This window comes from Branchiostoma floridae, chromosome 2, assembly GCF_000003815.2.
Source record: "Branchiostoma floridae strain S238N-H82 chromosome 2, Bfl_VNyyK, whole genome shotgun sequence".
Classification (NCBI taxonomy): Eukaryota; Metazoa; Chordata; class Leptocardii; order Amphioxiformes; family Branchiostomatidae; genus Branchiostoma; species Branchiostoma floridae.
The window spans coordinates 13,820,707-13,847,277 of record NC_049980.1 but is presented as its reverse complement, the minus strand read 5'-3'; the positions used below and the strand labels follow the sequence as shown (position 1 = coordinate 13,847,277).

The 26,571-nt window shown below is 42.4% G+C and overlaps 1 protein-coding gene across 2 annotated transcripts; it reads left to right on the top strand.

Annotated features, from left to right (window-relative positions):
* The first annotated feature begins 2,265 nt into the window (after positions 1-2,265).
* LOC118410540 (basement membrane-specific heparan sulfate proteoglycan core protein-like) lies at positions 2,266-26,366 on the top strand. Of its 2 annotated transcripts, none has more exons than XM_035812302.1 (9): positions 2,266-2,745; positions 14,382-14,726; positions 16,087-16,380; positions 17,483-17,761; positions 18,676-18,930; positions 21,920-21,985; positions 23,546-23,725; positions 24,058-24,212; positions 24,692-26,366. In XM_035812302.1, exons 1-9 carry the CDS (start codon positions 2,685-2,687, stop codon positions 24,779-24,781), a joined length of 1,725 nt encoding a protein of 574 aa, XP_035668195.1. In that variant the 5' UTR covers positions 2,266-2,684; the 3' UTR covers positions 24,782-26,366. The 2 variants fall into 2 exon arrangements, with proteins under 2 accessions (XP_035668195.1, XP_035668194.1); XM_035812301.1 differs by having other exon boundaries at positions 23,543-23,725.
* Positions 26,367-26,571: the final 205 nt, after the last annotated feature.

Genomic DNA, 26,571 nt, shown 5'->3' with positions numbered 1-26,571 from the left:
GTCGTGTTTGACCGTGGGGGCCCGTGTGGAAGATGAAAGGCTGGCAGGCCCCTGAGTGATCAGTACCGGCGGGTTATCTGGAGTACCGCTGATGACTTTCAATCACTGTTGCAAGGGAAGTGGGGAGAGATAAGGCTCGCTCCTCACGACTTCAAACGTCGTCTGTGCCTTTGTAATTCTCGTAAAAATGGTTCGGGTTTGGAGAGATAAATGGACGGAGAAATGATTAGGGAAGATGGATACCGTCGAAGGGATGGCGGAGATTTGATTTTGAAGTGGTTTTTAGACGGGGCGTCCTGATTTCTTCCCCTAGAAACGTTGTTTCCGCCTTCTGTAGCTTCCTGTGCCTGAAGCAGGTACAAGTGTAATGCGGAAGTGAGATTGAGCTTTGGAAGGGACGAACTTTAGAAGAGACGTGATTTAGAAGAGAGAGCTTTAGCAGAGACGAGCGTTAGAAGAGACGAACGTGCTGCATTCACTTTCTACTCATGAATATCCTGTTCTATCAAGAAAAAATGAGCAAAACTAACCAATCTTCATTGGACATTAAAATATCTAGTCAGTGTCTAGTATTTTGCATTACAACTTAAATACTAAAGAAATATCCCCTACATTGGAAACTCTAGAGGTGTGGCAGTGCTTGATACAGTGGAAATGGCGTTCATTTTAGACATGAAGCCCTGTACATGTTTCGGCCTCAACAGCTTCAAATATTTGCGTCATCAGACACAGTATTTTGTCTCCTAGCCTTACGTTGATGCCTAAACAAATACATGTTCTTTATATACGATGATAAAAATGGAACGAATCAGAAGATCCAAGTAATAGATTCAGTGAAGCTGAACTAGGATGGATGAGATTCAAAAGCGTTGTATGGAAGAAAAGATGATTAGAAGAGGATATTCTTTCTGAGGAATTGAAATCGCGAATGATTTAGCTTCAAAGGTGGGGATGAGTACGTAATCAAAAGCACAATAGTTTGACCATATACGGCGGTTCTGCATGTTATCAGCATGGGAAGCCTCTCTGGAGCAGGAGATGATAATGCAGTACATGACCTCGCACTGCAGGGGTCGTGCTGAATTCACCACCCAGCGCGGTCTAAGCGCTTGCGGGGAAATATGAACAAAACCTCATTGTCTACTGCGTTTCTAAACCTCTGTATTCCCAGCTACGCCCACATTGATGTACAACCTGTTCTACACGCACACTAAGCCGTATTACAACATGGAGATGAGAAACCACTGCCCACTTTTAATTCCGGATGAAACAGCTAGCGCTGCCGTGACTGCGCCAGCTACCCGCGGCTCCAATTATTATACACTTGATGCGTCCCTACCCCCGCCTCTTCTTTCAGGCCTTGACTGGAATTAAATTAGGAGGAAAATTAACGCCACAGAGGGCACGCGCACAGCCCAAATCACCCGCTACTGTTGCTTCAGAATTAGCCTGTGGGGAAAGATAGGCTGCCGACCATTCGCCGCGCTACATTGCCTGCTACCTTATCTTTGTGAGACCGAGGTGAAGTCGTACGCGGAGATTATAGTGATGGTTTCGGCACGTGCGGTGGGTGTAAGGGTCTGCATAGGCTGGTAGGGTCGAATAAAGGGCACGGAGCACCAGTTGAACATTAGTGTGGGCATGGATTTAGGCAGGGAAGAGAAAAATATAAACCCGTGTACCTGAGTCAATTGGGGATGGAAAACAACGCTGTTTTGATATTGCAAAATCCTATATGCCTAATCCTATATAATATGCTCAAGCGACAACCTCGTCGTAGTCACGCCTGGAATCATACTTACCATAACGTTCCAAATGTTTCAAATATTGGGTATTAATCTAGCTATACTATGTCATTCTGTCATAAAAGTTCAAAAGAGTTCATTTAAAAATTCAAGCAACTATGTTCGGTAGCTTTGTAACATAGTTTCTAATAAAACATTACTGTGCTGACCACACCCTAGCTGAAGGTAACTTAACATATCTACCCCGGAGGTCGGACTAGTCAAAAATATTCTCCACGGAAAACCTTTGGGTTTTGCTCTTTTGACTTTCATGTCGGTCCGGAATATTTGGGAGGGATCTTTGGCTGACCTGTCCTACATGACATATAAGCACGCGTCACTATCAGACGACAAGATCTGTCCCATGAGCAAAAACCCCTGGTTGCCATGGCAATCTCGCTTATCTTGAGCTTACAAGCCTGCCCCGCGGCATGCCGGGACGACCCGCGAGACCAGATTGCCGGCGCTGGGCCGGTTCAGTATCGGCTGTCGGAGAGTAAAAAAGGTTCTGTTGGAAGGGCAAAAAGAGAGCTTCTGACCCTCCGACATCACAGGTACGCCGAGCTCTGACGGGAAGAGTCAGCGGGACACCGCTCTCTCCCCGCGGCCGATCAAACCCTGGGGTTTCGGTGACCGTTAGTTTCAATTAAGCGCCTCTACGGATACTACAGGCAGTCGAGCTCTCTCCACCTCTCGATAGAGGAGATGTGATAGGCGCTCTCTACGGGGTAACTACCAACCTGGGCTCACATTCATCAAGCTAATCAGAAGCAAAGGTCTCACGGGAGGCTCGCCGGGCGCGCACAAGGCCGTGTCGTGAGCCTGACAGACGCGCTGAGATCCGTACCGGGGACAAGGTAGCCGTGTGCCACCGGAAAAGGGCAACGACTTGACGGACCCATGAAGAGAGAAGCCGCTCTCTTCATCTTCCTGATCCGTGGAATCACAATCATATCCTCCGGTAAGTCACCTTGATCATGTTTCTATAGGAGGCATCAGTTATGGAACAGGGGCGTTGTACCGGGCTTAGAGCAGAGTAGACTCCACATGCGGACTGCCTAACGTCTATAGAACGGTATATTACTGCTGATATGGGAAGTCTTATCGTAAGCCTGTAGGTTACAAAATGAATATCGTGAGCTTCCATTTATGTCTTTATGTCCCCCTCTACATGAGGAAATCCTCTGGAAAGCTACACATAATCAATGTAACGATGCAGCTAGTTGAGGAATGGCTTGTTGACGAGCGGATGCAAGAAAAATCACTGTCCGAGTGTAACATTAGTGATATATCACATACTCGGGTCTTCAGCGGAGAAAATCAATCTTAGGGAATTTCTATTGCAACTCTCAGTAAAAGCTACTGTGTGTGATGTTGGATATCGTAGATGTAACATTACTGTTTTACGGGTATGGAGTGCGACCGTTTAAAAGTTATCATTTACCAGTTTATATGCACGTAAAAGCTTTTCATTGCCTTGTTCTTCCGATATGTAACATGACCCTGCTGAATGTACAGAATATTTATAGAAATCCAATATACTGTTAGATGTACAATATGATTTAGTCAAAACTTAAGCATATCAGGGATAGGGACCGACCGTTATTTTCAAGTGGGCATATTCAGCACCAGGGACAGGGACAGTTACGTCAGAATGGACCGTATTCAGCACCAGGGACAGGGTAATGATGTTATAGTGGCCAGTATTCAGCACCAGGGTCCATGTAAAAGTGGACGGTACTCAGCACAAGCCACAAGGACAGTAATATTAGAGTGGACGGTATTCAGCACCAGAGACAGGGACAGTAAAATTCGAGTGAGTGTAATACATTAATAGGTACATGCTAAGTTCGTAAACTAGATATCCACTGTTATCCCTACACACTGTACAGTGCTTTAGGTTACGGAGTAACAGATGTTTCTGGAAAAAACAATCACTTACGAAATTGCTGTTTCCTGCTACTCGCTTGCAATAGCACCTGAAGTGAAAACGATGGCATCCATTTCGTCCTTGGCATTGAATGGTACCCATTCATGTTGTACATGAACATAAGAGTTCATGCAGGTCTCATCAGGTACACAGTTTTTCTAGTCACGACACTACATAAAACCCGATCTTTACACATACATAAAGCAACCGTAGAGCATACGTGAATGACACTTTCATGAAAACAGATTGGATGTCACGAAGTGCGAGTTTTGTACCGATGTGAATGTCGGTCATGCAGATAAAACTCAAACACTTGTGGATGGAATAGCCTCATTAAATTGGACCCTGGGGAGCAGGAAATGCTACTACTTGGTTACTGACTGTATGTATTCTCCATCAGCTACATTATCTTCTCCTCCGGTCTGCCCGTTAATGTGGCATATCACATACTCAGGTCATCTCCAGTCACTCCTGATCTGTCTGGCTCCTGCCAGCAGCAGGTTTACATGTCAATAAGGTATGCTGCTTTAGTCTGCGTTCTCTCGCTGACATGATATCTTATTGAATGTATGTAGTATTGTTCCGTCCACAACGTAAGCTATCATGCCTCAAACATCCTGGCCGTCCAAAACATCAGGTGTTACGCAACAGAGCTATGTGTTCTTTCACTTAGACTACAATGAATCCATTGCACTCAATTTCAAGCCGTTGGAGAGAGATTGATTATTGCGCACTCCCACTCTTTCTTCTGTGAAGAAGCACTTCAGTCTACTCTCTGAGTAAGTGTGCATTAATCGTGCCCAGGTCGTCATTATTAACCCTCCAGGCTAAGCCGCACACCCCGCCGCCGACCCGCCGGTCATGCCCCCTGAACAAGATGTGCAAATCATTCCCGTAATTTGTAATCTGGATTTGATTCGTTTTGTGGTTGTACCAATTTGTGGCGGAAATATGTAGCGTTATTGGCAGACAAGGACACCGTCCTGTTATTGGTCAGAACTAACGAGGCGAAACGTACACAATGTCGGTTTCACATGAATGGTTCGGCATACTCATGACAATTGTTACTTACGGTGATAATATGTCAGATGATACTTATTGCGTTTACTTCTAAAATGCCCCTCGTTAACAATTAGCAACTCTTACTTTAGTTCTGAAAACTTATCAGCGCCAATGCTTAGATCGTAATTTTAATTACGATCTAAGCATAAAATTACGATCTAAGCATAGGCGCCATCACTCTATCATTTAAATGGACTTGAAAATATTTCTCGTTTTCACAACTCTGTTTTCATATTTAAGATAAGTATAATTTGCTTTGTATTTGATAGTAACGTATTGTCCTTTGTTTCGGTTGAGGCATGAAAATACGTTAATGACTTGAAACTATCTATACACCCAAAATCACAACTATCCGTCAATTACAAAGTTTAAAAAATTTCTCTGTGGTTTCAAAACATCCATCTACTTTCTTTCCCGATAGCTATCTACTACTACTACGCACGCACACACACACACACACACACGCACACGCACACACACACACACACACACACACACACACACACATACACACACGCAAACGCACGCACACACACACACACACACACACACACACACACATACACACACACACACACACACACACACATACATACATACACACACGCAAACGCACATATGGCATCGAAAGCAAAACTTAAAAGGTAAAACATCGAAGGTAAAATGTTCGGGGCTTGTCACCGTAACGCCACGTGAACCACAGATTTCAATTTCACTCCGGAGGATAATAGACCTCGGTTCCACGAGATGAAGCAGATTGCTGTTGGAAATCAGTCATTTCAGACAATTTTGATAGATTGAGTTGAGTTCTGATTCAATTTAGACATGCCTGAGAATTTGACCTTATCTTATTGAGGCATTTCTGTTGAGCTGAACGAAGGAACTTAAAGTAATGAAAGGATTTTCCATTGCTGTAGATTGGTGGACTGATCTTTCTACGCCAAGCCCACAAGTTATATATGGCTGAACAGTGATGAAATGATATACAATGTATGCAAACCACAATACCATGATATACTACTGCCAAAATTGATAAACGAAAGGGCATCAGGAATGTAATGATTTTTCAGAATTAACTGTTTACTGTAATACAATTCAACGGAAAAACATGTGTGAATATAAAATATCACTAACTACAACACTAGGTTTGTCCTAGATAGGATATAGTATTCGCTGCACCAAAGATATTTGTATGGAGAAACCCTAGTGCAATTTGAATGCGATTTCACCTCCCTGCAAAGAGAGAGAGATCGAGAACTCAAGACTGTTAAGAAGAAGCCCCCCTCGACATTGTTTCGAGTTCTTTCACCAGATATATATGTATTACATTAATTATACGTACAGTCCCACTGGACATGAGTGTATTATTGCACTAGATTGCATTATTCAGTCTCGACGACGAACTCGATCAATCAGAAACATACACACGGAATAAAGCCACATCCAAACAGAACCGCACCCTCCCGGCGCTCCTGTGGATTTGTTGTTGGTCTCTGGTGGCGCCTGGCGAGCCCCACTCTGGTCCCGGCTTTGTTTGAAGACTAAATCCCCCAGGTATCGTGCGAGGGCTGTGTGTGGACGGCTGTACGATTAAACGTAACCTTTCAAAAGAAAAATCGAAGTCGGTAACGACCAACTACATCGCTTATAATCCATCATGGCATGAAATGGGTGAATTTGTCAAGACCTCAGTCCTAAAGGTACCTATGGGTGGATCATAGCGTTTGTTGAAGAGGTGGTCTGAAGGACAGCGGGCATGGATATACTCTCTTAAACTGACTACAGGAAATCCACACATAAAGAACATAAAATAACCCACAGAACATATTCAAAGAGTACTAGTAGGGTGTAGGTAGATCAAAACCCATTTCGGTTTAAATGGAGCAGGGAAATTCAAGAGCAGCCTTTGTAACGTCTGTTTGTCCTTTCGGGCCAATTAGCCCTCACTGATATAATGGACGTAATTCAACATCAGGGGAGAAGCAGTGAAGCAAAAGTGGCCTGTATTTAGCACCATGGACAGGGACAGTAATGTTAGTGTGGACGGTATTCAGCACCAGGGACAGGGACAGTAGTGTTAGAGTGGATGGTATTCAGCACCAATGACAGGGACAGTAATGTTAGAGTGGACGGTATTCAGCACCAGGGACAGGGACAGTAATGTTAGAGTGGACGGTATTCAGCACCAGGGACAGTTTTAGAATGGACAACATATTGTGATACCTCTTATTACCATCTATGCCGCGCAGGTTCAGAAACAAGGGTACATATTTCAATTTTTTTCGTATATAATAATTCTAGCATGAATAAATGTACACATTTCACATAAAGTTATATATCATAAATGGATCTCATAGAGTCAAAATACAGCCCATACAGACTCACACATCATTTTTTATACGGCTCCTGTCCTTTTCTGTCCTGTCCTGTTATCTTTTAGAGATATAGCCTTGTTGGGGATTTAGTATTTTCTTAAAGTCATAATTTTACGATAATGCTCATGCTTCTAATTAAGTTACTACTATCCAGAGCTTATTCCGAAAAGAAATGTATGAATGGGAGTCTCATACTGTTCGTTGCAAAGGTGCCCTTTTCACGAGCAACAGGCGTCCCCCCATGTGTAACACAGGAAATAAAATGGAAAGAACGTCAATTTTCGCCGCAGATGGGTTTTCTATAAATACGTCCGTGATTGACAAGCGGAGAACAAGACGCGACAGAGCCCGTGCGTGCTGGGGCAGGGAGCAGGGATCGTGTGGCAGGGGTTGTGTACCGTGATTAAATCAATTCATCCGCCTGTGAAAATTTAATTCCGCGCATAAGGGATACAGGCATATCACATGGCGAACAAAAGGAAGCGGATTAGCAGCCTCAGACGGCTACAAATTGAAATCTGAATTATTAACCTTGTGGAGAAAGACATGCTAACGTGTTGCGGTTGTGCAGAATTTATTGCCCTCATCATGCTGGGCAGACTGAGATGAATAAGGCCATTCTGACTTTATTATATGGATGACATCTTCTGGGAACCATGAAACTAACGCGAACGCGCGAAGAAAAAGGACGGCCAACAAATTCTCTTTAATTATCGAATCTAAGAGGTCAGAAAGGTTGAACAGTGCATACCAAACGGTAAATTCTTCATTTCCGCTCTTCTGCTTCTTTACCTTTGGACTAATTTCGAAATTCGCTAATTAGCGTACATTATCCGCTATGTTTTTTGCAATTTTATGACATATATTTGCTAATTTTCACCTTCCTTGTACGCATGATCGGATCGTCGCATTTTTTTTATTTGGAAACTGACTAAAATTTATGCGCGTGCGGATGACATCAATGTATTCAGGGTAGTATGGCCTAATACAAAGAAGGATCAAAGCCTGCCAGCGAAAGTCAGAAAGAAATTTGAGCCGCTGACGTCCGCAGCAGGCAAAGTCTACATTGAAAAGCAGGCAGAGCGCCATTTGCTGTCAGATTAATGCCGTCTCGTCTTCCTCCTCATGGGAGAGAACGGCTCTAAAAGGCAAATACAGTCAGATGGGCTTGCATACAGATCATTCCAGCAGCCCTGTACTCAATGGTTAGCCGTTTGCTGCGGCGCAAATTCAGCATATCCTCGTCACAAAGCTAAAAATGCTATAAATTTTCTTCCCCCTAGCTCTCCAGAGACAGAAACAAAGCTTAAGTATACTTGGGATCAATAAATGTCTGCCAAGCAGATAAGTTTTTAACGTACGATGCCAACTATGTCCCTTGATGTCTTCTGAAATCAACAATTTGAAGGAATATTTTCTTCTTCTTCATCACCATTATCATATGCCGACCACTTGTTTATTTGTGACCAATAGCTTAGTTTTGCTACCATTATCTTTTTGTACCGCATTTTCCGCATTAGACGTTCCTGTTGTTATTAAACTAATTCTGTTACATAATTTCTGTGTTACCTGTCTTATGCAGTGGTTCCCTAAAATGATTTAGCTTGCAAATTGAATGCGGCACCACTGTGATTGTTACCCCAGTGAGAACAGAGTTATTGTGATCAATCGGTGCATGTTTGTCTGTCCTGGTGTGCAGTTTTGCTACCGTCATTTGAATGCTAGGTGCGCCAGGAACACAAACAGGAAGTTGTGTCCAAGATGACAGGTCCCAGAAAGATGACAGGAAATGAATTTAGCCAGAGTCCAGAGTTTATTTCCACCGCTCGTGACAAGAAATATAGAGTCGATCTGGTTCATAAACAAAAAAACATATCCAAGTTGTAATTCTGCCCTACCGTGAATGATGAATAATTTGATGAGCAGGTTTAGCTGGGGTGTTTTTTTTTTATCTTCTCAACACATGCCTCTTGTCGTTTCATTGCTTAGCTAACAGTGATTGTAATGGGCACGTTCCCGCCTGCACAACGGCGTCATTACCACAATCACCGCGATGTTATCGAAGAAAAACGAATCTCAGTAATCACAGAACACTGACACTGGAGCTGTCCTCTGAGATCTCCTATTGGGTCTCACCAGCCATCGGGGAGCCATTAGGTAGATTAAATAGTTAGATGCGCCATCGAGAACCCAACGAAGTGCACAGTGATGTTCTTTATACGCACAGCGTGATCTACATGATTCATTCAATTACTACCACAACTGCACACGATCAATATGCAAAATGTACATGTACATGGGTGTAAAGGGAGCCTGGGCAATTCACATTCAGCTATTACTTAGTTTCACACTAAATCAAATGTCTAGAGCCCCCCCCCCCCCGCCTCCGTATTCTCCAAGCAGAGGTTCGGCTCCGTTCGGTTTTTGACGTGCTTTAGGCGTTTAACTCTACCCACTACGTACTTGTAGGCTATACCAATCAGAAAAACAATTATGAAGAAGCTTGCTGCATAGAGCTCCACGATTTTAGGAAGGAATCTTTCAGAATGGCGCTGCCTCCTGAGTATATGGAATATGGAAGATCTGTTTTCTGCAAAGCACGTGCAAATCGATACTTGTATACAGTGCATATGCATAACAGCAGTACAACTTAAGTGGGTGCATAGTAATTGGTTGAAGTTGTTTGGAAGCCTTACAATTTTTCGTTGACATGGGCGTACTGGAGCACCCAGGTCCTTAAGGGTCTACGGTCATCACTGTTGTGATCATTATTGTCAGCATTTATAAACTAAGCAGCTGCAGGTTGCCTTCAAACATGGAAAGCACATATTCATTGAAAGCACAAATTCAGCAAGAAAAATGAAAACAAGACTTTGAAGATCTCGCGGAATTCGAAGATCTAATGATGTAAAATATTCTGTTTTGCACGTGTGTCTTTTTCAATTGTATTTTATTAATTGAAAAATATGCAAAAAAAATAGAAAAATGATATCTCTCGTGAAAAAGTAGCACAATTACACTAATACAGGCAGGTAAACAGACAAATAGACGGACAGATTAAAACAGCAGAAAAACAGACGGACAAACAGACGGACAGGGTCCCGTACACAGAGTTAAATATGAAGCATCGCCACTGCTGTGCTTCTAGGCAAACATCCATTGAAAATGAAGCATCGAGTTAAAACCATTTGACGCAGATAGAGTCTTGTATAAATGGTTGCAAATGAAGAGCAAGACTGAAATGTCGACATTAACATTTGCTATATGGCATATGTACTGTAAAATATAACGTTACTCACTAGCATTGACATTAGCAAATGTGAAAACAAACATATATCGTCTGCTCTTGGTCTCGGTCCAGTCCTTAAATTATAGGCATAACAGCGAATACTAGTCCTTTTTGCTCCGTACGGGTTTACGTTGTAGCGAATACCATCATTCGACCATCACTTACTCCTGTACCCCTCAGTTAGTTAGTTAAATTTCTTCCATGACTAGCCCTTGGGCCGCACAACTTTGTGCAATGACTATAGTACGCACTGGCAGTGGTGTGTGTTCAACTGAATTTACAATAATCCTTCCCAAATGCTATATGGAAAGCAGAGAAAACAATATGGAACATTTCAAAGTCTTTGATATCACCTGACTGGTCGGAGATCGAACTCACGACCAGCCAAATGCAAGGCGAACACTCTACTCACTTGGCCATTGCATCAAAACGTAGCGTTCGGTACCAGTATGTTTATTACTATTCCGACATTGACAGTATCAACGTAACGCGCTATTTATAAAACAAGACATCACGTTAGATAAAAGGTTAGTCAGCGTGTACACTCCTGGATAGATGTAGCATAGCCTCACCAGCTGCCCTTCTACTAATTGAATTAACTTTTCATAAGCTCTGCCGTACCTTCATACATGTTTTATGAGTGTTCCGCTTTGGAGACGAGCACGAGAAAGGCGCTTATCTTCCCATACTGCAGCAGCGGAGGCACGCAGGAGGCCCACGCGCTCCCATCAAAACGTGCCTGAAATTGTGTGCTGTCAATCACGGATGATGCCTGATAATGCGGGACCTGTGCAGGAATAATCCCCGGCATCAGGGCCTGACTGCTGGGATCGCCTCCCATTTAGATGTAAAACTGTTAACAATTCTGAAAAATATCTGACTACAAATTAAAAATGCCAGACGTGTCTGCAATAGTTTGGTTTGTGTACGGCAATGGTAATTTGTCAACATTCTTGCATAAGTCTTCTACTTGATGAATGTTGATGTATGAGTAAACATACGTCGGTAGTACGTTTAATTTGTAGTTACTTGCATTCATCCGTACAATAACATACATCAAGTAAAGTGCAGAGCGTCATAGCAGTCGGGCTTACTGTAAATCTTGTTTAATTGTTTTATAGCATTCGCTAAGAAGGTTATTTATGCCGCTTTTGCGGTACCTCACAATTGCGTAAGCATGACTTCACAGCTATGTGTTCGTGCCACCTTCTTCTTCGCGAACTTAAGACCGAAACTCACCCCTACTATTAACACAAAATCAAATTCCCTCGAAAAATAGATTGATTTGCAGTAGGTTCCCTGCACATGTGACGATTGTATGACACAAAGCACGATTAAGTTGATTGAGTGTAGATAGTTTTGAGAGACATATAGTATGACATCTGATAGAAGACATTTTCTTCGTGTCCCGATCTACAACCAATTGCTAAAACCTTGTTATTTTCCCGCCAATTGAATACATCAAATGTTACCCTTCCCACAGGAGACACCTGACAGACAATATAGGCCAGGGTTATATTTACGACGTTCCCAGGGTAACCGTAGCCTTCTCTGTCCCAGGGCGACCATCGTTAGCACTGATCACGTGCCCCATGGGATAGCAGGAGACTAATTCGGACATGACCATGACATGCAGGTAGCAAGATGAAGCGTGGCAAGAATTACTTCAATCACTAAAAGGGGCTAATAACATGCTCTCATTCTAAATGTCAGATAGATTAGCTTTGCAGCATTGTTGTTTGATAGTGTTTGTCATACACTGTACCGTGTGCGATTATCGAGCAAAAAAGTTCATTCATTCTAAACTATAACATTACTGGTTATTTTACGTATTTTCAAGCAAAACCACCAGCCGGTACCGGTCAGTGCACCTGTCCCTTTCCGATGGAGAGTGCTCTTTTACTCTGGACTAGTCAGTGAGGCTTGTTCATGCATGAAAGCAGAACAGCCACCCATCCATAATCTACCAGATGTATCACCCATGCAGGTTGTTATATTGAGGGCGGGGGTCACATATTTTCATAGAGTCTCTGTTTACTGCGTATTCATCTCTTTAAGTTTTATGATGTCCACATCACCTCGGTTGACGAAGCTATTCAAAAATGTTTTGAGTAAATCCCCATCACTGATGTGCAGCCATACTATGTCACAGCTATGTTCCATTTGAATATCACCGAACAGAATAAGTTCAAACGTATAAATTTGTGCGTAGCTCGGCATTTCTTCAGCCCTCCGCCACTTTGAGAGCCTTAATGCATGAACATGACCGGAGGCCTACGCTTTAATACAGTCCCGGGTCTCCCGTGGTGGCAACATGAGAACGGTCGGTCGTTATGAGATACTCGACACTCTGCAAAGTCTGCCTTTTCAATAGTGCATTAAGAGAGCAGGGGGAAATGTAAGAAGCTTACACATACTTTCGCTGAACCCCAAGAGGAGGAGATGAAATACGGACTGGGATGACAGAGTGCCTGGGTTGGATAACGCTGTAATCTCTTCGGAGCACGGCATATATTTTCCTTGGGAACCATACTTCAGCGTCAGGGGCCTCTGTGGGGGCCAGCAAGCGCAATGATGATGGGGAAGAAGTGTCAACAGTCTGAAATAATGTGTTTGTCAGTTGAGCAATGCTATAAACAGGAGAGTAGGGTTACGTAGATGAAGGTTAGGCATCCAGGTAATAAAATACGCCCCAAAGCAGTTACTCAAGCAACTGGATATGATAACGGAAACGGTCAGACGTTTCAGATAGTATCCACTATTTTTCGCCATTGAGACTGAAAGGATCTGGAAGAAACTGTTTTTATACCCTAACTATGAATGCTAGGATTTTTGAATAGTTGCTTATTATCAATGTCCAAGACTTCAAAATGTCCAAGACCTCAAAATGGTATAACAGTCTCTCCAGTAGGCCTCACAATCACATGTTCTTTGGGCCTTTTAAATCAAGCCGTTCTCGTAATGAAGTCCGATCTTTTGAAAAAAGTAAAATCTTCATTACATCACACACTACAACTGACGTCATACACATGCAGCCATGCGTTCCAGGTAAGGCCAACATTTATTGACGACAACGTTACATCAACATTATCTGTTGATGGCAATAATTCGCTATTACATGTACAACTGAAAGAAATTAAATGAAAATGACTGATAGAAATCATCCAAGGTTACGCTACTGAAAGTCTCTAAATACTACAAGAAGCTGAACCTTCCCACCGCCGTACAAGTCTGTACAAACTAAGACAGACTTGACCTTCAAGTCATGAGATACCAGATGGTTGGGAAAGTCGGCCGACAGCCTCCGATATCGATTGTTCTTGTCTATTGGGTTCATGTTTAATCAAAGAGAACATAAAACAAAAACAATGGAGCTTGACTCGCCGCATGTCAGAAACAGGAGGTCAGAAGGGAGACTTTGAAGATCACTGCAGATTAGGCGGGGAGATAGTAGAAATTTTAAAAAGTACAGATTTTGGTAAGTTTTGGTTGTAATATATTCATTGTATGTACTACAGAATATTTCTGCGCCGATTCGTGATTTCTTTTATGATTTAGACCTGACTGAGACGTACATAAATATCATTCTTTCAATGACAGCCGATTCAGCTGTTGATTTGACTCCTAGACTATACTGCGCCTAGTGGTGAAGGGATTACGATAATTTATGTTCTGACTGAATGGTCGACATTTTCGAGGTACCTATGAAATGATCTTGTTTGCAGGCAGATTTTTTTGGAGATACAAATGTGTCAAGCATAATATCTATCATTGAAGATGAACATAACGTTATCATCATATGTAAGCAGCTATCAAAACTAAGTGTTTTCTAAGAGTTGTTTTTAAAGCATCATTTTCTTCTAAATCTAATACTCTCTAGGAAAACACATTTTGCTGTGCCAAGAAAGGAAATCACATGTTGTTCTTTGATATGTTCCCAGTGACCGCAGGAGATGTCGGGCTGAGTGTGGAGACCAGTGTGGACGCCGTCCGCGGCGATCCCGTCACCCTCCGCGCGTCCTACACCAATCAGAAGCAGCTGCTGACCCTGACATGGCACAAGGTGGATGGGGGAGTGGGCGGTGCCCGGGCCGTGGTGTTCGCCTACATCCCGTCCGCGGGGAGGAGGGACGCCAGTGGGCCGCTAGAGAACCGGGCTGACCTGGTGGGGAAGGCCTCGCTCAGGATCCGGAACGTGCGGCTTGGGGATGAGGGGCTGTACGTCATCACAGTGATGCTGGACGGGCCGGTACAGCAGGAGAAATATGTGTATTTAAACGTCTTAGGTGAGAGTTATGACAGTTAAAATTTGTTTTCCCAGGCATACTTTTGTTTCCATGTAGTACACCAATTGGCTTTTGAAATAAATGAAACCACAAATTTAAGACATCAATAAAAGAACTAAATGATGAATACTTCTCCTGCCTCCATCACATCCATACAGTTAAGCTATTCTTTCAAACTGAAAACCAAGTAAGGCCGTCGAGACAGAAAGAAAGTGACTCATGGCACGATAATGATCTGCTGTTTTAAAAGAATGTTAAAATCGATTCTTTGTAGAGAATGCACATTGGGGACGGATCGGAACGGTACCCGGTGGATACATGAGAAAACAGACATCATGGTACCAGAGTATTCGTTATGAGAAGCTAACTCTATTCACGTTCTATTCTTGTCCATGCTGATTGTTTGCAAAGAAAGCTCCGAGATTCTTAGCCATTCAGATGATTTCAATAGAGATCATATCCCAACGAGTACAACGGCGATAGGGAAAATAATACTAATGGCGTTTGCCAAGAAGTTATTCAGCAACATATAATACTATGTCGTGCAATCAGGCAATAGAATAGGCAAGACGCAGTTTTAAAATCTCACGCAACTGGGGTGGATAATGACGATGTCACACGTATCAAAAACGATTTTGTACCCATGTTATATCCCAACAGTGTTGCCGTGTCAGGCCTGTGGAAAATAAGATGTTTGTGAAAGGGGCACATGAGGCCTTTCCCTACATTCTGTTGCAAAAAATAAGTAGAAATTCAAAATCGATTTTAACGTATCAGAATTGATGAAAACGATGTTTCCTGAAAATTTATAAACCGTTATGAAATCTCGGGTCCTTATCCTATAGCCAGTGATGGAAATATGTACATGTTGAAATTGGCAGTATTATGACAGAATTGGATCGCATTTACATTCACTTGGATTAATCGGTGAATTGGCGTAAGGGAATTGCAGTTCCATTCAAAATTGGACCTTTTGTGTAAGGAAAATTGAAAACGCCAAGTAGGTATTTCATCTATGAATCCCAGAGGGAAATATAACACAAACATGTAATACAAAAGGTCGGCATCATAGCGAGATGCCACCTGCTTCGGAAAAACAAGAGCGGTTCGTATCCATAGACACCAACCGTACAGACGCATGTGCATTCAATAAGTAGCTGTTTTTAATGCAAATCAACTTAAGCTATGACATACTATTTGGTAATTTGTAATTTGTAGCAGATCGGTACAATGTATGATGTGACGGTTTAGTGACATTTTCTGCCTGTGAAGCATGAGGATGTACTGAAAAATTAGACCATATCAGTCATCATATGACTGCTTTCATCTTAATGATTTTTTGTGATATTACATATTTCAGTCCCACCAACCGTTGCCGTTGGACCAGAAAACCCATACATTGTGGAATGGAGCACTAACGTGACTTTGAATTGCATTGTGGCCAACTCTAAACCGGAAATTACGTCACTGTACTGGATGAAGAATGGTGTCCCACTCACTGCACTGAAGCTCAGCTCCAAATATGGCGGCGGTGACTTGCACTTCCCGTCACTCATCATCAGAAACGTGTCAGGAGAGGATTCTGGGACATACACCTGCATGGCAGATCACGTGACCAGATCTGGGAACGACAGTCTGTCGTTAGAAGTTCTATGTAAGTTCTTGCATTGGTATAAAACAACCGTACGATTGCATGTTTATTGATGTGACGAGAACTTTTTATTCCATTCGTTGTAACCTCCATGTACAGAGGGTTTTTTTTTCGCCAAGTCTATTTGTTTGTTTGTCTGTTTATTTGTATGTCAATATGTATTCAAATGTAGTAGAGTGGTCGGTTTCCCCAAGGTAGGCAAGTTGGGACACGACACGTCAAGATCCCAGAAGTTATCTCATTTTCTGTTTTTGACTTCCTGCTGTATACATGTTTGTTGGTTTTGAGAGCCAGTGGGAAACAGCCATTAGACAGAATCAGAAATACAAAAAATTCGTACAAGCTAAAAGATATTGCATGGTGGTATGAGATTTCTTAAAACGTTTTGGTGCATTTAGATGAAATATAAGTTGCTAGGAACACCGAAGATAAAATATAGTAGGGGTACTTCTCAAACTTATGACTCTCCATATTTTCGATCGTTCTCAGAAAGGTTATGGTTTTCGTTAATCTTCGGTATGTCAATCGATGTAGCTAAAGTAATGGAACATAAATGGAACCACTATCAGACCGATATCCACGCCTTCCAGTATTAGTGGACAAGTAGGTCATCACCTGAACATGCATTTTGTCCCGATCAGTGTTTTACCAAGGATGCAGCTAAGTACAAATGGGCGGTCATTTTTTTCAGATGTCAGAGTGATAGTCCAGTGCAATTAGGACAATGTCTACTATTGGAAATGGTGCCGTGCTTCCGTGCTTTCGATCATTAGATTCTGGTCTCAGAGCCATTTGATGAAGGATTAGTTCCGGCTGTAGAAGTGTTGATAGTCGATAGGTCTGGCGAGACTGGATTGCCCCTGGGCTTATTTGGATTGCATTCTATTCAATTCATAACGTAATGTCATTGCGGTCATCATTCAATATAGTTTACAAGGTTGGAGATTCAACGGAGCTTTTAGGGATGGGACGAACCGAAAAGGACAGCTACGTATACTTCAAGTTGAGATCATACGATAGCTTCAAAGTTCGCTACTTTCAATATTTTAATCCAAAGCACAATGTATTTCATTAGTATAATTGTTTGAATTTTTTTATTCTTCAGACCCTGCAAAAATTGTCCAGGTCTCAGACACGGTAAGAACACAAGAGGGTGGTAATGTGCAACTGCAGTGCTTGGCAAATGGAAACCCTCGACCTAGGATCACGTGGTCACGGGGCGGGAGCGTGATCCCAAGCGAGACACCAACTCTGCTCGATGGACTTCTCGTCAGCCGACTTCTCGTGAGAAGTGTGAGGAAGAACAACACCGGGGACTACATCTGTTCTGCCAGTAACGGCTTAGGATCGAGAGCCTCCAGAACAATAAGACTCATCGTCGAAGGTCTGTATATTTGTATATTTAACGTTACATACCAACACCAAGCCAGATTGTCTCACATGTACATTCGGCATCAATCAAAGAAGAGATACTACATACAATTATTGTGAAATCAAACCTTGTCGACTCATTATTTGTTACCTTCGCCAAGAAAGTAATTGTTCGTCAGCTTTCGCGTGTGTGTGACTATAGTTCTGTTAGTCTGTGAACACGATAACTCCGGAATGCCTGAATTGATTGTCCTGATATTTGATATGTGTGTAGGCCTTGATTAGATCATTAGAATTTGGGCCATTTTTACGACACTGCAGCAGAACTTCTGGTCATGATATCTTGTGTTTCAGAAACGAGTTTTGGTCTGCAGATAGATCTTGGGGTCTTAAAACGAGATTTTAAGTTTGGGTCCTCTTGCAGCTTTCTTTGGAACTTCAAGGGGCGTTTCAGTCGTAGGCTTTGAAGCACGATAAGTCAAGAAAGGATTCAGGAATTTTAATGATTTTTGGCCTGTCGGTTACTTTGAAAACCGATGTACCGGTATGCAAATCAAGACTTAATTTGCATAATCGATGGAGAAAATGTATCTCTCAATTGTGCTAAATGACAGTAACATCATAGTCAATCTGTAACTTGGATTGAGAGGAACATCAATGGATCTTTTATTTACAAATCACGACCTAATATGCATAACTGATAATAAAGCAGTATATTCCTTTTAGTGACACATGTAGATCAAATGAAGTTGAATATCATCGGACATAGATTTTAGATTAGCACGCCAAGTATTGACGACAGATGAGAGGAGAATATCGCACTTTGAAAACACTTATTCACATCTTTGATATATCATCTATGCGTTTTTTTTATATCGGTGCATCCTCGACGGGATACTGTATGAGGTTCCTGTTTTACCGCTCCAGATCCTACAGTGACGTCCCCTGCCGTGATAGCGATCATCGCCGGTGCCACACTCGGGGGCGTGATTTTGATAGCTGCTCTGTTGTGCACCCTCTTCGCCTTCAAGCGTAGGAAACGCGATCAGGACCAAAGGGACTTCTCGTTCTACTACAAGGCTGGGAGGCAGCACTTCGAGTATGTCGCCAAGGAGGAAATGAGGAAAGCCGAGGAGAGTCCTTTCAAGACAAAGGCATCAGGGGAGTTTGCCTGCAAACCAGGTATGCTATTAGCACAGTCTAGTCAATGACCTGAAAAAGTTAGGCATAGACGTTTACTGATATGCGGCGATGGTGATGATGATGATAGAAGCTTCCCATTGACAACAAGCATCAACGTGCATTGACATTGAGAGATGTTCTTAATATTAACATCAATTCTGAGGTAGGTTCTAAAACGGACTAGACAGTCAGTTCATAATCATTTGCATTTGCACAGGACGTGGAATCGTTGACTTTGAATTAAAACGAAACGTGCAATGAGTTTGCTTGAAGTGTGGCATGTGTGAACGAACAGAGATAGATAATCTCATAGCACAGCTTCGCAGCACAAAAACGTTTGCTGCTTAGACTGTTAATGAGCCCCAGGGAGTCAACTACGCACCACAAAGACCATACTTTCCCTCACGCTCCATATCCCCGGAGATCTTGCTACACGCTACTGCAGCTAGTAAAAACTTCACCTGCACGGAAGGTGTTGGAAATAGTTCCCAACTGTGAGAAAATTTCCGTTGGAGTATCTTTCTCACAAGCATCGCCTACATATTTGTATGCACGACACTTCAAAGTTGCCGCACTAGTTGCCGCACTAGGTTAGGACACACAGACTGGATTATATGGATGGCACCAGCGGACGCATTAGTTTTCGTCCGTCTGCGCGACAATACTGTAAATCGTACGAGAAATCTGCAAAATGACCAAATAGATGTAAAAAATTGCCCCTACAATTGAAGGAAAGTTTCCGCAGAAAGTTTTTATTTCCTTGACTCCGGCTCCATCCGCCAGCAGTCTGTTGGAGTTGATGTTAGGGTGAGTTTGTAATGCCAGGAAGACGCACGGCGCCGAATGTGGAATCATACAGATATTGCTGACATTGTAACTATATGTTGATTATACAGGGTGATGCATGGGCATAAAACTAGACATTCAAATATGTAGAGGTTTTTTGGACGATGGTTGTTGTCCACGTACCCATCACAGTAACATGGGTCTTTAGCAGTCCAGGAAAGCCCTGAACATCTGTTTATTTAGACGTGACTCGGACAGATGACTTCTTCTCTATAGAAGCTGTGACTATTGAGCGAGCAAGGACTTTCGCGTATAGAAAATGACTCCTTTTACGCTTTGTGTGTCACATTTCAACCATAAATTCAAGGGTCATGCAAATCCAATGTTGGTCGCTCAATGAATGGCTCCTCAGCGATCGCCGCCAAGTGGAGATGGATCAGGAGGATAGGTGCCCTGGTGTCTATATCTCATTTGATACTGAAGACCATTTTAGAAATGATCCATTGATTCTCTGTACTGTAGTAAGTGGTCTGGTCTAACGTTTGAAGCCTTCTCTGCAGACATGTATATAGCCACGGTACTGAATAGCTGGCAGCGGCGATGTGTTCTCCATTAATCGATCGATGTTGTGATCAAAAATAGATCAAAGCGTTGCAAAAGTACCTTGATGTGAAACCTCCGGAGAGGGCTTTCAACAGTTGTTGATCGTAATCCTTGTCTCATTAGTCATGTCGTTTTTAGAGCTCTTGCCGGTAGAAAGTTTAGCATGATGATCGTTTTTCTATGCAAACGTTGCTATTTTGTGCTTATACAAAACATTTGTTAAATCCGAGAGTTAGTCGCAGCACGATCTTCTTTTGCAAAGGATCTGTAAAATGGACACATTGGCCCCAATTATAGTACAGGACACTAGCCTTTCTGTGAACCTAAACCCAAATTGTCACTTTTTCGTAATTGTAGAGTACCGCGTTAAGTCCTAGTTGTCTTCGTGTGAGGAGGTTATGTTGTCGTGTGTCTGGATGTTTGAATTGTTATTTCAATGCACAGTCAGTAGAGAAACAGGAGTGGAAAGGTGGTGTCATCGCAAAGGTCAAACTTGCAGGAGTGACAGATAGTAGAATTCAGATGTGGTAGAACTAGTAGTCTATCAATTAAGGCTGTCACAGAAATTCCTGGTCAAGGAGTCAATGGTTGTTGCTACGTTTGCCGACACTTTGTATACGTATACAGTAAACCGCGAGTTTATGGCACGAAAAAGATAACTTGAGTGCACAGTGATTCGGAACATACCTGCCCGCATATAGCTGCTCGTTATGTGGAAATAGCTCAAAAGCTGTTCCAAGAAAAAACAGCGCTCGCCTGCTATTCGAACTACGTGCTCAGTTTGTATTCCATGCTCGGTAGACTCCGGAGCGATCGAAGTTGTGTCTACAACTGTGAAATCCGCCATGCTTCGTGAGCCCACTTAGTTAGCGCAGACATATGGAGTTGTCTCACTAGAATTCGTCTGTAGTTTCGGAGAGGCAGCTACAAGTTAGGATTTAAGACCGTGTCATAACGATTTCCGATATTCTCCGCGTCAAGTGCAGTTCCCCGCCGCTCCTGTGAATATAGAAGTTTTACTACCATGACACAAATGGTAAATTTCAAAATCTGTCGAATTACTTTGAGCTCGAATTGAAAATACGTTTTGTCTCCCTTTCCCATCGCAAATCAGATACATTTAGTACTTTGATTCCAGAGCGTGGACTATACAAATGCCAGCTACCTCTACCAAAGGTTACTTTTAGATTAAAAAGTCTCACTATCATTACATCATCTATGGTATTTCCAAATGGTCGTAGTCATCCTCGCAGGATATTGCCGTTGTGGTATCATTTTATGATATGACTTCATATAATAGTGTATAAGTAAGTTACATACAAGAATTATCTGTCGCGATATTTTCCTTTGACATAGTTCGGCATTGTGTAACCGAGAGACACGTAACACCAAGTAAAACCCGATCCCTTTCAGTTTTACATTAATATTGTCAAACAGCTAAAACACATCGACTGTAATCTGATAAAAAGAAAATCACTGACTACCAATCCTATTTCAGGACAATTATCGGAAACCCAACATATATTTTCCTAGCTTCAATAATAGGTGAATCGTACATATAGGCCTGTAATGTTTGTTTGTATTTCTGACTTGCCCACAGACAGCTGTGTGGACCCAACGTCAGCCTATGAGAGTTTCAAGGCAGTGAAGAAGAACAGGAAGGAAGGTACAGTAGCTGTGCGTTTTGTTCTGAAGATCTGACAGGTTGTTTACATGTACAAATGCATGCGGTGGCGTGACATATGTCCCACGCACTAGAAGACGTCTTTTGTTCTTTCAATTTCTGCTCACTATTTGAGTGTTCTCTAAAATTTTGTCACAGCATGGTGCGTTACAACAAAGGGCGGTTGTACTGACTACGTACATGTATGTTATAGATGATTTAGATGCATGTACATAGATGCATGTACATGAATGATTTAGATGCATGTACATATATTATATAGATACATGTAGATACAGACAGATTTGTCTTGCATTGGACAATGCTTGGACGTCGTCGACATAACTTCACATTCCCATATATAGCGCTTCGCATTTATCAGCCTTGCCTATAAGACCCAATATCACTAAATTTAAAACTACCAGCTTTATAATATGTTTAATGTCCTGGGCCTAGAAGGTAGCATATGGTATTAAACAACATTAACTGGACCTGAGGGCACCAGACAGAAACTCCCACGAATGACGTACAGCGAGGTACCCGTTATAGCGGCGGCCGTTATCCCTGTACTGTTTAAATGAATGGGACTGAGAGTGTATCATGGCATCGTTAGTGACCCCTGCCCAAATCGATAGACCGTAACAAGAGAAACAGGCTGTTCCGGAGATCGATTCCGACCAATCAGCCTGCCACTACCAATCTGGGCGGGAACGTTAGCGGTGATGCAGGGGACAATTGCTCACGGAGGGAAAGATATATATATATAGGGAACCCCATTATTACTCTGGAGAGCAATCCATTTTGTAACGTACCGTGGCATGGGTAGATACATGCTTGGTTTTTGCCCAAAATTGCCATTTGTCACTAAAATGTCACTGAAAATCTCAAATGTAAAGGAAAGTTCTTTGAATCATTTGTTTGGGAAAATTTCATAATGATAATATGTATAAGGCACCCTTTCCGCTAGACAGCGACAGCTGAGATTGGGTTACTGTGACCCAGATTTTATGAATGAAATATAATGCACGATGTAAAACTATGAAAATAGCTGTAACAAAACAAAAAAAACGCAACACGTAAAAGAATATAAGACTGGTTTTTAATCCATAGAATTGGTTGAGCAATCTGTAAACTTCTTTTATCCCTGGTCGGTCGCTTAGCGGTCGTAACCTCAAGTTGAAAGTTGATGTGAAGCCGGGTTTACATGTGCGTATATATTCAAGTCCGTATGAGGTCCGTGTGGAATTCTTAGACTCTACCAGGCTCCACAGTTACTGAAAAATAGTAGAAATTGGACAAATATGGACACATAACATGCCAGAGGAGTTAGCTGTCCGACGAGTTTGGTTTGCGACCAGCTAACTCATCTGACATGTTATCTGGCTATATTTGTCCAATTTCTAATATTTTTACAGCGACCTGTGGAGTCTGGTAAAGACTAAGACATCCATACGGACCAAAAAAAAACGGAATATATACGCACGTGTAAATCGACCTTAACAAAGTACTTTATAACCCTTAGAGATGGTTATCATGACCACGACCCCCTGCCCCCATCAGCAGGTTCCCGGTACGCCCGTGCGCTGTACGACTACCAGGCGAGAGGAGAGGACGAGCTCACCCTGCAGACTGGGGACGTGTACGAGGTCATCACCTGGGAGGGAGAGCGCTGGTGGCTCGGCTATCAGAACGGCTCTATCGGCATCTTCCCTTCGGAGTACGTGGAGCTCATTTCGGAGAATGGTACCTGCAGCTATTTCTTTTCGCTCCAGATATAAGATGGATACACGAAGTAACTGATTCAGCTGTAATGTCACTTGTATAAATTATGTCAGTTTAGGATCTACTCTACCAAAATATCACAACGGTTGTTTAAACCTAGGATTTATTCAAACTATGAAGTATGGTAGTGTTGCATTTTCTCAACAATTATGAAATGACCCCAGGTTTGCATGATTTATGTCTACTGATGTTCACCGCTATTCACTTCCAAACTTTGCGAGTTTAAAATTGTTGTCATTAGTCGTGTGACAGAACTTCTGCAACGATACCACTTCTATTCTACCCCTGTCCAGACGCCCGTGCTCAAGCATCAGGAGAGGAGAAGCCCCAGCCGCCCAAGAAGGTCCCGGATGTACCGCAGGGCATGGCGGGAGCACAGAAGGTGCTTCCACCGCTGCCACCCAAGAAAATTCCTCAGCGAATCAGCCAACTGCAGCAGTACTTACAGGTAGACATCCATCCTTTAGCGTTATGAATGGAAATGGTCGAGAGAAGCCTTGGGCCATTATGTGCCAGTGAAAATAGTATCACAGTGAAGTTATAAATAAAATTTATATGTGGGGGTAGAGACTACAATGACAGCTTCACTGATTGTGACCAAATCCCGATCTGTAGATTTAAAGATATTCCATTAAAAGACAGCCAGAGCTGAAAATATGATTCACATCACTTTAGTTTAATGGCTAACTTGAAATTTGGGATATATGATTTTCTGACCATCCTTTGAATATTCCTAGCATCCGGCCTATCGGGCGAATGGGTGTTCCCAGATTGCAATCTCTACCCTGACATGTCATATATCTTGACTTGGGCCTATATGAACAGTTACTTCACAGAATGCATATAGTTAGTTAAAATGTCCATGATAAGTTTGGCTAACTAAAAATGACAATGTTTTGTTTATAATGGCCATGTTTTGTGTTGAAGGCAGAGGAGGTCGTGAGTCTGCCCGAGCTGAACACCTGCCACCGCACCCTGTCCAAGAAACCGCCTCTCCCTCCCGTCACGCCACAGTAACTCAGATCTACTACAGATGACATGCCCGGTACAGGATTGGATACGGAATAAGGTTTTAGAGATACGTGAATGGGACAGGAGATGTGAACAGCAAACGACACATTCTGGCGGTAGTGTGCGGTGAATTATGGATCGAACTGGTTAATGAGATTTCTTGACATTTAGATCGAATCGTGCAAGAAACCACAGAAATTACGCCGGTGTTGTTTCCATGAAAAAAGTATGTCCGTCCCTACCGACATGAACTTAAAAACACTAAACTGAGAGAGATGTTGTGGTGCCTCCTTACTTAGATCAACAGGGCTGATATCCAGTGAGAGATGTGTCAGCCAACGGCTTCACTACTGATAAGCTCACAGCTCGGCACAACAGAAGAGACAAAAACGGTTAACATTTACAAATTGACTCAAAGTGAGCCAAGATCTTATAGTTTGCTTCGCTTATTCAGAGAACTTCCGATCTATGTTTCACCACATGCACAAGTGCTTTCAGAAACATAAATTGTTTTATCAATCACAGCAAAGACCTGCCAACTGCCATATAAATCACAGCAAATGTACTTGTCGACTGCCATAATGATTACAATACAGCAAGCTAACGGTTGATTCTACCAGATTGTGATGTCAGATTTTAATAAGAAATACATCTATAACCAGGGGGCGCCTTGGGAAGAATTATGGAAGTGGGGAGTCACATTGTATAAAAGGAGGTCTACACCAGCTAAGAAGAATGAATTTCCGACAGACATTTTACAGAGCGGATCCCACTCCCAAGACACTTCCTGGTCCGTCCCTAAGAACCATCCCATAGCCTGCTTCAATGGAGATCACGGTTCATAATATCTATCCATACACAGCGAGATGCAGTGTAGGTAATACAAATGTACATGTATGACAATGGTGAAGGGTTGTGATTTATGAACAGTTCAGACATTCATACATTTCCAAACGTGTTTTGCTTACGTCTCACAATGCACTTCGCCTCGCATGCACACAGAACCATGAACTTCCTTATTGCAAGCTAGCCTGGTAATCATCTCTAGCATGGTAACCATCTCTAGCCTGGTAACCATATCGTCGATTGGTACATGGTTTTGGGGTGTTTCAGAAATTGAATTCTAATAACTATAAATCTTTTTCTGACAGTCAATCTTTCCAACCAGCTTTCTTGACTACTGCCGTCAAACGAGGCACGGCGGGCGGGCAACACTCCCAGCATCGTAGAGATACTAAGGAGCTCCCGATGGTATGGTTATCGAGCTAGAACAGATACTCGTAGTAAGCTGCAAATTAAGCATAAGAACATTTATTCCCATCAAAACTATTCAGAAACTGTACTTCTAGCTAAATCAGCTAGGAGGCGCGTCACGCCCGGGCCACAATAATCAACCAGAGGAGTAACTTAGTGACGTCAGTATAGTAATATAGTTCTGACAATGCTTCAAAGCAAGTACCTTTTGTACATGAAGTTAGCGGCTGTTTATCGTGTATTGTGTACAGATTTAGTAACGTTATCCCTAATGATGTAGTGTACGATTTTGTGGTTGTACCGACTTTCTTGCCGATATATTTTCTGCGTAAATAAACCGTCAGTTTGTACGAAACACTTTGCGTGTGAGTTGGAAAAGAGCTAGTGTCTGCTACTATAATGTCACAAGTAAGTGAATGTTTTAGAGTTTGAAGTCGTAGAGAGTACTATGCAGTAGCCAACTTTCTTGTTTCTTGTTTGTCCTCAATTTGTGATGTGCGCTGGTGTGCGTCACGACGCAAATAAGGTTTGGGACCTCTTAG

What these genes read in the sequence shown, in the direction of transcription:
- LOC118410540 (XM_035812301.1), top strand. Translation starts at nt 2,685, where the DNA reads ATGAAGAGAGAAGCCGCTCTCTTCATCTTCCTGATCCGTGGAATCACA. An exon ending in GGAGTTTGCCTGCAAACCAG is followed by an intron (nt 18,931 to 21,919) that starts GTATGCTATTAG and finishes ACTTGCCCACAG; the next exon opens with ACAGCTGTGTGGACCCAACG. An exon ending in GAAGAAGAACAGGAAGGAAG is followed by an intron (nt 21,986 to 23,542) that starts GTACAGTAGCTG and finishes TGCCCCCATCAG; the next exon opens with CAGGTTCCCGGTACGCCCGT.